The sequence below is a fragment of the Mercurialis annua genome, linkage group LG3 (genome assembly GCF_937616625.2).
Source record: "Mercurialis annua linkage group LG3, ddMerAnnu1.2, whole genome shotgun sequence".
NCBI classification, from domain to species: domain Eukaryota; kingdom Viridiplantae; phylum Streptophyta; class Magnoliopsida; order Malpighiales; family Euphorbiaceae; genus Mercurialis; species Mercurialis annua.
Window position 1 is genome coordinate 168,492 of NC_065572.1, and position 13,030 is coordinate 181,521.

General features: G+C 31.4%; 2 protein-coding genes across 3 annotated transcripts; one reads left to right on the plus strand and one right to left on the minus strand.

Annotated features, from left to right (window-relative positions):
* Nucleotides 1-2,135: 2,135 nt before the first annotated feature.
* On the plus strand, nt 2,136-5,810 carry LOC126673615 (uncharacterized). 2 transcript variants are annotated; one of them, XM_050367825.2, is made up of 13 exons: nt 2,136-2,461; nt 2,684-2,821; nt 2,883-2,964; nt 3,054-3,130; nt 3,247-3,353; nt 4,035-4,152; nt 4,253-4,369; nt 4,480-4,571; nt 4,739-4,805; nt 4,889-4,967; nt 5,056-5,147; nt 5,279-5,422; nt 5,509-5,810. In XM_050367825.2, exons 1-13 carry the CDS (start codon nt 2,297-2,299, stop codon nt 5,533-5,535), a joined length of 1,305 nt encoding a protein of 434 aa, XP_050223782.1. In that variant the 5' UTR covers nt 2,136-2,296; the 3' UTR covers nt 5,536-5,810. The 2 variants fall into 2 exon arrangements, with proteins under 2 accessions (XP_050223782.1, XP_050223783.1); XM_050367826.1 differs by lacking the exons at nt 2,136-2,461; nt 2,684-2,821; nt 2,883-2,964 and having other exon boundaries at nt 3,210-3,353.
* Nucleotides 5,811-5,874: 64 nt separating this feature from the next.
* Nucleotides 5,875-7,549, minus strand: LOC126673614 (UPF0481 protein At3g47200-like). The gene is made up of 2 exons (XM_050367824.2): nt 6,840-7,549; nt 5,875-6,768 (listed from the first exon to the last, which is right to left on the minus strand). The coding sequence occupies exons 1-2, from the start codon at nt 7,407-7,409 to the stop codon at nt 5,980-5,982; spliced, it is 1,359 nt and encodes a 452-aa protein (XP_050223781.1). The 5' UTR covers nt 7,410-7,549; the 3' UTR covers nt 5,875-5,979.
* Nucleotides 7,550-13,030: the final 5,481 nt, after the last annotated feature.

Consider the following 13,030-nt stretch of genomic DNA (forward strand, 5'->3'; position numbering starts at 1 on the left):
TTAACTAATTAAAGTTCTCATTTTATCTACAAACATATAGCTAACAAAATCAAAATATATTGCAATCTGAAACCACTAACTGTATTGCAATTTATAGTATAATGGTTAACTAGTAACAAAAAAAATTCAGCAACAGTTTACTAACCATTTTATTAATGATATATTCAAAATAAAATTTATTACAAGTTAACCAACGGTTTACCTAATATTAACCATTGGTTAACCAATATCCAATATATTACAGACATCAATAGATATTCTCATAAGCATTTCTTCAAACATCAAAAGTGCAGACTATGCAACACCAAAAAATCAAACCACCACCACATCACCGCCGTCGTTCACAAAAGAAAAATAAAAAATGACCGCAACACCAAGATATTTATTACAAGTTAACTAACAGCTAACCCAATGTTAACCGCTGGTTAACCAACACCTAAAACATTACACACATTAACGTTTTATTCTCATAAGCATTTCTTCATCTTGATTCAGTAATGACTTTGCTGGTAATACACAAAGCACCTGTCCAAAAAATAATTATACATTAAATTAACACTAAATTTAACCTTGAAACCAGGACATACTGTTGCATACAAAGACAAAGTTAGAGTTAGAGTTCAAAACTCATTATTTCAGGTAAAACAAACATTATCATAAGCATTTCTATTATCACCAGCACACATTAACATTCTATTCTCATAAGTATTTCTTCATCTTGTTATTGGTTAACCATTTTAACCATTGCTTAACCAACATAAAACTTGATCATAACAAGTATAAATCAAAAACTTCCTTCATCACCAAACTATTTGAATTTGTGGCTCATTAACAGCTGCAGCGTAAATAAAGCCACCACCACCACACCAGAAGCTCTTCCTCTTCCGCCTTTTTCCTCCGTCGAACTCACTCCGTTCAATAACATAGCGCCGTCTCCGCCTCCGTAGCAACAACGCGCCAACTTCACCTTCATTGCAGAACATCGACTGATTGGAAAATAGAAGAGAGCAGCAATTGATTTTGATCGATGATGATGATGATCCATGCCGCCGCTGCTCCTAGATTTTTGCGCCGATGAACAAACCCTATTAGTGAACTGTGGAATACAAAAAATGACTGCAACACCGCCACATCACTACCGCTGTTCACAAAAAAACAAAAAACAAAAAATGACTGCAACACCAAAAAATTTATTACAAGTTAACCAATAGTTTATCTAATGTTAACCATTGGCTAACCAACACCTAAAACATTACACACGTTAACGTTCTATTCTCATAAGCATTTCTTCATCTTGATTCAATAATGGCTTTGCTGGTAATACTCAAAGCACCTGCCCAAAAAATAAAACAACAGAACAAATCAACCTAAAAGCAAATATTTTTAAACACCCACATTTGAAATCAAACAAACACAAAATCAAACAAAAACAACCTAAAATATACTACAAATTATGAAAATAAAAAAAATACCTTCACCGAGTCAGTAGTATGAACATCATTGTCTTGCTTTTATTAATGATTTCAAAATCTTCAAAATCATTATCTTCTTCCTCACGGTTACGAACTCTACAATTCTTAATAGATGACCGAACTTCAACATAATCAACCTTCCTTTTGCTAGTTTGTGCTTTCGATTTAGGAATCAGAAATTTCTTTGTTGGAGATTTCTTTGAGACTGACCTAATTTTGACCATTACAAAATCATGTTTTTCAAAAAATAATTAATCAGGAAGTTTGATTAAGGGTTTAAAGTTTAAGAGAGTGGAGAAGATAATGGCGAGAATCTGGGTTTCCTTTTAAAAATCAAACTCAATTAAAGACAAGCAAATCAGTGATTTCTCTCTAATCGTATTTTTCAAGTTATGAAAGTTTAATTCTCAAATAATAAAAGTCATAATGGCAAATTAAAAACCCAAAATGATATTATTGCAAAGAGAAAAGCAGGCCCGTGTTTTTGGGAATAAAATGGGTAAAGCCCGTATTTTCTCTAAATTTCTCTTTCTCTAACATCTCATAGGATGGGTCCATGAAATTTTTATAGACCGGGTCTAGATAAAAACTTCCCAAAAAACATATTGACACGTATTAAGGTAGGAGTGATATAGAAAGAAGCAGAAGCAAAAAAAAAAGAATATGGTAGATATTGAAGTGTTAGTTTACGTTTAGGCTTGTAACTAAAAAATATCTGAAAAGATGAGGAGAAACCTCCACATCTTGCGTCTCCTTCTCCCTTTTGTTTTGGTGTGTCAGTTCAAAAGCATTTTGGGAAAAACGAGCTGCTGTTGGAGCCAAAAATGGCCTCCTCCTCCGCCACCTACGAGCCCATCAGTACCTACGAGGCCAATGCTCGTCGCTCGGGTGATGTTGAGTTAGCGCTCTCTTCTGCAAAGCCTATCACCCATCACCCGCAACAGCCCCGCCTTCTTTCTTTAGATGTCTTTCGCGGCCTCACTGTTGCGGTGATTCTTTTATTTGCATTCTCTTCTGAGATTTCAAGCATCAATTAGTTACTTCCTCTTCTCTCCCAATTTTATATGCCAATGACGTTACCATGAATCTCTTCCTGTTTCATATCAAATGCTTTTTATTTTATTACAAAATTATATCCCAAATTTGATCATTGATAAGCATTAGGTATAATAGCCTAATGCTTGTGTTCTTTATTTACAAAATGTTTGCAGCTAATGATCTTGGTTGATTATTGTGGGGGAGTTGTGCCTGCTATTAACCATTCCCCATGGAATGGTCTAACACTTGCTGATTTGGTCATGCCATTTTTCCTCTTCATTGTTGGCCTCTCCCTTGCTCTCACTTACAAGGTAATCCCACCCACCCCCTCCCATTATTATTTCCTCCTCATCCTGCATTTCTTATCTACAGAACCCCCCCTGCAAAGCTGCTGCAACTACCAAAGCCCTACTCCGCACACTCAAACTTCTTCTCTTAGGCCTTTTACTTCAAGGTTTTTTTCATCATGCTTCTATGGCTATATTCTTATTCATGTTGTGTGCCTATTCATTCAACATATTATGTCTTGTCTCTGCTGTCCAGGTGGCTATTTGCATGGCCTAAATGATCTAACTTATGGAGTTAATCTTCAGAATATGAGATTCATGGGTATCCTGCAGGTATGCTTTCCACCAATCAATCATTACCTGCCCCAAACACCCAATTTTGTATTCATATAAACTAGCTGTACACTAACAGGTGCTTAGCTGCTTCCTTTCTCTCTTTGCCCCCACAGAGAATAGCAATGGCATATTTAGTAGGTGCATTGTGTGAGATTTGGCTCAAAGCTGATGGTCATGCAAATTCATATTCATCTCTATTCAGGAAATATCGATTACAACTGTAAGTACATGCTTTATCACCACTACCAAGTTCCTTTAATATTTAGTGAAACACAAAGTCTGGAGCTTGCTTGTATTCGTGTTTTCTCCTATCAGTTTAGTGTGGCACTTTTTGTTTCAATTCAAAAATCAAACAACTCAAAGTCCTAGACTTGTGGTGCTTCTAAATGTCAGAGTTGCAGAGGAAATATTGTGTGATCCCTCATATACCTCTCTAGCAATCACTATGTTTCTTTTTCATAAAACAAACTTCCATCTTTGTATTTATAGAGTAAATTGGCCGCTATGAGCCCTTGCAGTTTGATTGATGATTGAATTAAGGAAGTGTATCTGATGAATGTCTGTTCACTCAACTTTTGTGCACTGCAAGTTTAATCTGGAATCACTTGAACAATGTTATTCTTTTTTCTTCTTGATTCGGTCAAGGGACGAAGACACTTTGTTGTTTACTAAACAGACTATTTACTCATATAAGAGTGCCATTGATTTACCTTTTATAACTATATCATGATTTGATACTGTAGGTCTGTCTGCCGACATCTGTCAAAAGAAGATTTTTTGCACATCTTTGAAACTACATTCATTTGATAGCATCACATTTCTTCTTTTGTCCAAGATATATATTCCGTGCTATACTTTTCTTGAATTTTGGTTACTTTAAAGTACTTGTCAACTGTCACAGGGTCATGGCTTTGGTGCTCACTAGTACATATCTTTGCTTGTTATATGGCTTGTATGTTCCTGACTGGGAATATCAGATTCCAGATGAAGCCTCTTCCTCTGTTCTAAAAATATTTTCAGTGAGTTTCTCTTTTTCCTTTTTTAATTTACTAACAATGTTCTGAGAGTTGAGAGTAGCATTATGATTCGAAGCCTGAGTGTAGTTAAATTTTATAATAGGTGAAATGTGGAGTACGGGGTGACACAGGACCAGCTTGTAATGCTGTTGGACTTGTTGATCGTGCAATAATGGGGAGTCGGCATCTATATAAGAAGCCAATCTATGCAAGAACCAAGGTTATCTCTTCAGTGAGATGGTTTCAACTGGTTTTGGTTTTATATTATTGAAGACATTTTTGCTCCTATTTATTTAGCCATCAGCACTATAATTGTTTGCCTTAATGCAGTTATGCAGTATTAATTCTCCAGATTATGGTCCACTGCCTGCTGATGCTCCTTCATGGTGTCAAGCCCCATTTGACCCTGAAGGAATTTTGAGGTTCGTTTCTATTTATCGTGCTAGTTTGCATCATTTTTTCGGAAATGTTTGAATTCACCGGTATGGGTAGAGTTGATATACTTGTTGTTCTGCCTCCCATCTTGTGAAAAATCCTAGACATAACAGTTTTGTGTCTTCTTGATGATCCTTGTACATTGTCCCTGTAGTTCAGCAATGGCCATAATTACCTGCTTGGTTGGTTTGCATTATGGGCACATTATTGTCCATTTTAAGGTAATTAACTTTTTTTGCTGTAAAGTACTTATTCTGGCAGGCCTTTCCTAAAAGTTACTATTTTATGAACGTGCTTCACACAGGATCACAGAGATAGAATCTTTCAATGGATGTTTACATCTACTTGTCTTATTGGCTTAGGCCTGGCCTTGGACTTCTTAGGTAATAGATTACTGTGTATTTCTCCTATAGATTGGAATTTGAGAGAGGAATGACTATTTATTCTAATTGATGTGCTTATTTCTTGTAGGAATGCATGTCAATAAAGCTCTATATACTTTCAGTTATATGTCTGTCACTGCCGGTGCCGCTGGCATTCTTTTTGCTGGAATCTACCAGCTGGTTGGATCATACCTCATCCTGAAAAATAATTTATTTTAGTCGATACTGTTTTATCTCTTTTCTTTATCGAGGAGAGTAAGTTTGTTTGATTTTGGTCATAGCTAATTTGCAGTGACATACATTTCCCACAGGTAGATGTATGCAGATATAGGCGAATGACTTTGGCACTGAAGTGGATGGGAATGCATGCATTGGTAATTTATGTCATTGCAGCCTGCAATATCTTGCCTGTTGTCCTTCAGGGATTTTACTGGAAGGAGCCTCAGAATAATCTTGTAATATTTCATATCTGTCAATAGAACCTGTGATTTCTTCACTTTTGGTATTATGTTCTCATTACCTTTTCATTTATGCATGGCAGCTTAGATTAATTGGAATTGGAAGATGAGTGCACAAGACACGAGTACTGGTGAATTTTATCACTGAAGATACGGAAAACTCTCTGCTCCTGCCTTATCCGCAGATCCGCCCCTTACCACATTGCATTGTTCAGGGTTGGTTAGATGCAGTAAAAGAATTCTCAGTTCTCTCTGTATTTGATGTATTCAAAATCGAGAATCTCAAGGTCTTAATTCATCAGCATATATGCTCAAGTGACTAAAGTACTGTAATACAGATACAATATTCTATATCATTATTCTAAATTAAATTTACTTTTCGCAATTCTAGTGTTTGGAAAGCTTGTAGTTGCTGGAAGTTGCAAGACATTGTGAAAAAGAAGAAAACATTCAAACAAGTCTTAAGTGATTTTGCAATATCCAGTAAAAAAATGCCACAAATATTAGCTCACATGCCAAGGAAAACCATAAGACATGGTAGGAACAAAGGAAAATCAGTGGTGCGGTTGAGCAGAAGGTGAAGGTGGTGTTGCAGAAAAAATAGGTGTGGGGCTGGGAGAATCAGTGTTATGGTAGATGGGATATATGGTATATACAGTTTGGACGATGGTGAGGGCAAAAAGGAAGAATGCAGCAATAATGGAGAGAATGGCCCATGGATTTCTGAAATAGGTATGAATCAGATTAGCACGCCATTCGTTCCAAGGCTTTTTGCAGTATGCACTCACCTTCTTGTGCACGAAATCTAGGCTGCTGTCTGGGTCTAGGGTTATATCTTTCGACAGTGAGTTGAACAGTTTAGCAACCGCTTTGTCACTTCCAATAGCATTCTGGATAATCCCTCTCGAGTGCAGCAGCGCGACATCTCTCTCGTTGTCGATTATGTTATCCATAAAAAACACATAAGATGTCACCTCGTTGCCTGCACCCACATGGAAGCGCTCGAAGGCCATCAAGTTTAGAAATATGGACTCTGTTGCATCATCCACTACAATTACCGGAAGCCTAAGCACTCCTCCTCGGAACGAGATATCTCTGAGGCTTCTAGTTTTACTCTTCTTGAACCGGATTCCAGCTTCGTTGAGCTCTGTTGCAGATCGGATGATGTTGTTACCGCCTTTATGGCGCCTGTTTCGTAATCTGCCACGCTTTATCTTGACCGCGTGCTTTTGAAGTAAACTTTTCCTGTAGACATCCAGTGGGTGCAAGCACTTGCCCAGGCTAGAGACAGGAGAGTCAGGAAAGCAGAACTTGAGGATGAGCCTGTTGATGAACTCTTCATCCTGCACCCATTGAATCATTAGTTAATTGTTATTGGGCTTAGTGAAATGAAAATAAATACAATTATGAGAACCTCTTCTTTGTCGGTTTCAACAGCGAGCAGCTTGACGAGAAGCATGGAGGGGAGTTGATTTTGAAGCATGAGCATGTCGCGCATGATAAAGGGCATAATATAGAGCTTGCCGTGGTTGCTAAAGATGGGATCATTGGGAGCGTAGTCATCCAATGTCTGAGTAGCGACACGTAAGATTTCAAGCATGAAGCAGCCGTCTAGAATCATCAATTGAAGAAATCGATTGGCGTTGTCCTGCCAGGATGCATCGAGGGGATCGTAGGAGTCTTGAAGAAGGTGGAGCACTGGAGTTAAAGAGTCGATGAAATCCTGAAGAGGCTTATTAGATCTGCGGAGGAAATGAAGGAGAGCTCGTTGCTTGTGGTCCTCCATGGCCATCAGGTGCTGCTCACCGTGATGATAAGGCCCAAAGGAGACCGCCTGAGGTTTGTAGGCATTCTTTTTGAGGTCAGTCCCACAGGCTGGTATTTTGTAGATGCACCGTTTCTTCCACCGCTCTGCCTCTGCAGAATGATCGACTGCGCTGTCCAGTTTTTCATTGACCTCAATAACCCAGTTTGTTGCCGCCATCAGTAAGAATGAATCGGAATGCTGTGTGTGAGTCGGAGGGGGTTTGCATGAGGACTTAATAATGAAAAAGAAAGAGAGATTAATTCCTTTCGTGCACAAGGCCAATTCGTAGCAGTGCTTCTGCTTGGATATATGCTTTCCCTTGCTCAAGAGGGAGCATATCCCTTTTTCTCATAAAGACATTTACAAAAATAACAAATTATAATTGCATGGATTATGGTCCTGAATCTCCTGAGTATTGGTCCAGATATCATAATTCCTCTTCTCATCTGAAGCAAATGATTGATGCATAGGCTTTGCTTATTTTCTTAATGAAATCAGCAGCTTAACTAACTCATTGTAGCATCAGTGTTATGTATAAGATGAAATTAATTAGACCACCATGCATTGCTACTCGTCTCCTATTCTTTTCTTGCTTAAACATATATATGTCCACGTGACTATATAACCTTTTTTTTAACCTTTCATTCATATTTTACTTCTTTTAGATTTCTTTTCACCAACTTATTATACTAATTTTGCTTTACATGCTAAGTAGGTGACTCGTCGATTTATATATTAGTTAGATTCATTATAATTATGTCAATTTATTTTATCTATAATAGATATTAAATTAATTCAAGTTTTTGTTATAAATAAATATAATATTTCAATTTATTAGTTTTTAAAATTAATCTACGTCAATAATTTTTATTTGTAATTTATTATAACTATTCCAATGTATTTTATGTATATTTAATATCAAATTAATTATAATGTTTGTTGTGAGAAAATACTTTTATTAGTTAGATTAAGACTATTAAATATATTGAATAACTATACTAATAACTAAAGTAGTAGTAAGTTCAATATTACATTAATTAAATTTGTGATCATTAAACTAATGTATTTTAAATTTATAATCAATGTTAAATTAATTAGAGTTTATCTTAAATTTGAATGATATAAAAAAAATACTTTTTGAATAATTAAGTTTCTAATATTTTTATTTTTTATCTTTTTTTATTCAAATTAATTTCTCATTAAAATCTATTTTTAAAAAATTAAATAAATAAATTACCTATAATAAAGAATCTAACTATAACATATCTTTAATAAATAATACATAATTTTAATATCAATTAGTCTTGTTTTTTTACTCTAAATATTATTAATTGGCTAATTTTTGGCTAGGGAAATAGTAATTTTAATATCAATTAGTATTATTTATTATAAATTTTTTTTAATATCAATTATTCTTGCTTTTTTCTAAATAGTAATCAACTATTTGTCAAATTTTGATATGAATTATTTTAATTTTTTTCTGTAAATAGCAATGTTCTACTTCTACGGCTTAGGCATGATCAAGAACTAAAACAAATTACATATATATTACAATAGTATTTAGATGAATTAATGTTGATCAGGAAATATAAGGAAAATTAGCCATGAAAACTAAAGAGTCAACTGAAATCCAAAATTTTCTTATGCGAATAGTGAAGAACTTTTGTTAGAACTTTAATGTTATTAAACACTTGTAGTTTTTTATGGATAAAAATTATATAATTACAATTGTACTCTAGTTATGATTCTAATTATAATATTTATTTAATAATTAATTAAATAGCTAATGATATAAAATTTTTATTTAGTAACAATTTAAAAAAGATAATACGGTAAATTTGCCTGCTTCCTCTTCCATCTGTGCTTTTATATATAGTATAGATTATTGTAAAATTGAAAAAAATCTCTCAGAAAAAAATATAAAATGTAAAATTACTATTTTACTTATTTGATGTACTCGGTTCAATTTTTTTGAAAAGAATAAAAAAAACGGATTTTTGGGGATTTTATTTAGATGTCAAAATGAAAATTTGTTCAACTTCCATTTTTATGTAGAAGGCTCTAAATGATTAGCTAATACTTTTGAATAAGGCAAAATGTCTTCTAAACATCCACCTTTACGACTAGTTTTTAATTTATCATTATTTTATAAAATTGTAATTTTATTCCAAACCTCCAACTTTCATTTTCAATTATATACTAAAATATTAAATTGATCAATTTTTTGCTCGAAAAAATAAAATAAAATAAGTTTTTCATATTGAACATGTACTTAAATAGACCTTTAATGTTATAAATTGTACTAAAAATTCTTCCTCGCAACTTAAAAAATTATAATAAAATAGTAAGTGCTATACACAGGTGGTCGGGTTCGTTTGAGACAAATTAATTTATTCGTCTCAAACAAACAGAGATTAATTCGTCTCTGGATTCATCTGAAGAAAATGAAGAGAGTTCTCCTGAAGAGGACGAGTTGAAATTAGATTATGTATGAAAGTTAAGATAAAAAATATTATCTAAATATTGTGTTATTGCACAAATATACAACTAGTTATAATATAATTAATCAATAAATCAATAATTCTAATCCAACTCATAAGATATTTTCTAATCTAATAATAACTCTAACTAATTTAAAACTCAAAAAATACTTTATAATCCAATAAAAAAACTATTTATATTGATTGTAAACAAAACATAAAGATGTAATTATAATAAATTTAACAAATATAAATGGTACGATTTTATAAGAAAATAATAATTCGGTAATTATTTTGTAATTTTTTATAGTTTGATAATCGTTATGTAAAAAAGCTATATAATCATTTTGTAATTTTTTAAAAATTTGGTAACCATTTTAGAAAAACACTATCGCTTAAGCAAAAATATTTAGCCCTCATTAAATTGGATAATTGTTTTTTGAAAAAATTAAATTCGATAATTAGCTATAGCAAAAGGATGCATGAAACTGAAAATGTTAGAGCTTGTTTGATTCAACTTTTTGGTAGAACTTTAAACTTTTACTTTTTAAAAAGACTTAATCACCAAAAAATGTCAAACCTATATGTCTTGTGTCAATTATAGCCAAACCTTTAAAATCACCAAATTTAGCCAAATCCTATATGTTCTGTTTCTTTTTTAGCCATTTTTGAATCGAACCGGTTTTTCTGACACCGTGTCGTCCACGTCACCGCTAACTAAGTAATTGGCTGGCATGGCAGCTGAAATATTTAAATAAGGTTTGGCTATAACTGACACAAAATGCATAGGTTTGATATTTTTTGGTGAATAACTAATTTTAAAATTACATAATAAAATGATTAATTATATTATAATAAAATTCTTATATATTTAAAAAATAATATTTTTATTTAAATAAAAATTAATTTATTTTTTTACTAAATTTAAATAATTCTAATAATTATTTTACATATTTAATGGATATATAATTAATTTAAATTCTATTAAAAATAAAAAATGTCATATTCAAAGTAAAATTTATTTTTTTAAATTCCAGTCGTCGGTTTTTTGATACCGCTGCCGTTTGAGACCCAATTGTTCATCTTCCGACGAACAATCTGAGAGTAATATACACAACAAACATACGACAGTGTTCATAATTCAACTATACACACATAAACATAAAAATAATCACTAAATAGACTGCTTATTTAAAGGACGAGTGTAATTATTTTCTCATTTTGTTTTCTTTAAAAAGTGAAGCTCATTGTGGTGTAATCAATATATATCATGATGTTTATAAGCATAAACGCATATGTCATTTTACTCGGTATAGGCAAAAACTTACCTTAATTTACCCATAACTATTTTATTTATTACTTAAACCCAGTCATAACAAGATCTCAACAACATTAAAAATAATAAATCAAGTTTAAAATCATCATGAACATTAAACCCTTTCACCAAATTTAATTCAACATTAATTCTTAATTAATACATTAATTCATTTTTTTAATTACATATTCATTAAAATATATTATAATATAAATTTATTAGGTTTAATAAATTTATTAGATTTAATTAGGTTTAATAAATTTATTAGATTTAATTACTTAAATATTCTGTAATTTTTTTATAAACAAATTGATAATTTTTCAAACCTTCTACAATTGCTGTTAGAAAAACTCCATTTTTGAGCTTTCTGTCAACACATGGTAGATGTTTTAATGATATTAACTATTTAAAAAACGTTATCCTATTAAAATATAGTAATTTTTTTTAGTATATAAAGTCGTTTATACTGTTTATGAATGATCTAATTATTATAAATTATATAGAATTATCTTATTTATATTATAATAGATATAATTAAATTACTTTTAAAATATATTATACAAAGTAATTTTAAATTGAATATTATTTTTTATAATAATATAATTTTTATTATTCTATTATATAAAATATTATATATGTATACACATCTTAAGGACATTTAACATATAAACATCACCAACAACAGTCAATCAGCTCATAAGAAAGCTATCCGCTATTGGATACAAGTAACAACTGAACTATATATATATATATATATATACATATATATATATATATACATATATATATATATATATACATATATATATATATATAGCCACAACTGTTTGGGATGAGATTAAGCTTTCCTAAGAGTTACAGTTACGTTACGCCTCGCGCTCCAAACTGATGGCGTCTCGACGTTCCTCCATTAAAGTCAGAGTCTCCGGCTTCTCCGTCGGGCTATATATATATATATATATATATATATATAGATAGATATATGAGAAATCTGATAATAAGAAATTGGAATTCTTCATAAAGAGGATGTTTACCAAAATCTAGCCGCTATGTCCTAACACATATGTAAACATTAATTGATTAAAAGTAAACAATGTTTAGATTTGTGTGTTTTCTTTGTTTTTATTTTTGTAGTTTGATACTTTGATCAGAAAATGAGAACTGTCTCTTCATGGTATGATATGTCTAGTTCAAACACTACCTAACTTGTCAAAATCTTATTTATAGTTCGTTCTATATAATTATTTAAAATCTAAAAAATCTTAAATAAATTTTTGAATTAATCAAAAATATTATATTTAATGTTCCAAATTGATAGACTACTTTATTTTTGTAACCAATTAAAAACAATGTAATTTTATTTAATGTTATATTTATTATCTATAATAACCTTATAAATAAATGATTCACGCTTAATTTTTTTTAATAGATGATTTAAAATAACACTTGAAGTTTATATAAAATTACTTTTAATAGTAAAATAGTTAAAAATAAAACCGGACCTTAAGATTCAAATCTCAACATCTGTATCAAAAAACCAGCTTGTAATTTGGATTGAAAATGAAATCTTTTGAGATCCGCTCTTTAAAATCGAACTCAGTTAAAATTCACCATGAGCATATTTTAAAAATCACTTATATTAAATAGGACCCATATTTTATGAGAAATTTTTATAAGATACCATCTTTTGCAACATAATTACCACATTATCAGAATATTAGGCCCCTTTTCATCTCATACCTTTTTTATTTAACAAAATGACCTTACTTAGTTTTTTAATTTCAAAAATATCTTTTTTACTTTTTACGTTTAATGTCTTTCTTTTATCCATTTTTTTATTTCTGGTGGTATTTTTATGGTGTTTTTCTAGTGTGTCTTTATAGTGTATTTATTGGTGGTTAGTGTAAATACACCAAAAATACATAAATTAATTCGTTATATACGAAATCAGTAGTAAAAACACCATAAAACATAAATTAATAATGGAACAATTATATGAAGAA

Bases quoted from the DNA above. Each gene is read 5' to 3' on its own strand.
- LOC126673615 (XM_050367825.2), top strand. From the start codon at position 2,297: ATGGCCTCCTCCTCCGCCACCTACGAGCCCATCAGTACCTACGAGGCC. The intron at 4,370-4,479 runs GTTATCTCTTCA...GCCTTAATGCAG, and splicing joins CAATCTATGCAAGAACCAAG to TTATGCAGTATTAATTCTCC. The intron at 4,968-5,055 runs GTAATAGATTAC...TATTTCTTGTAG, and splicing joins CCTGGCCTTGGACTTCTTAG to GAATGCATGTCAATAAAGCT.
- LOC126673614 (XM_050367824.2), bottom strand. From the start codon at position 7,409: ATGGCGGCAACAAACTGGGTTATTGAGGTCAATGAAAAACTGGACAGC. The intron at 6,769-6,839 runs GTTCTCATAATT...CAATGGGTGCAG, and splicing joins TTGAAACCGACAAAGAAGAG to GATGAAGAGTTCATCAACAG.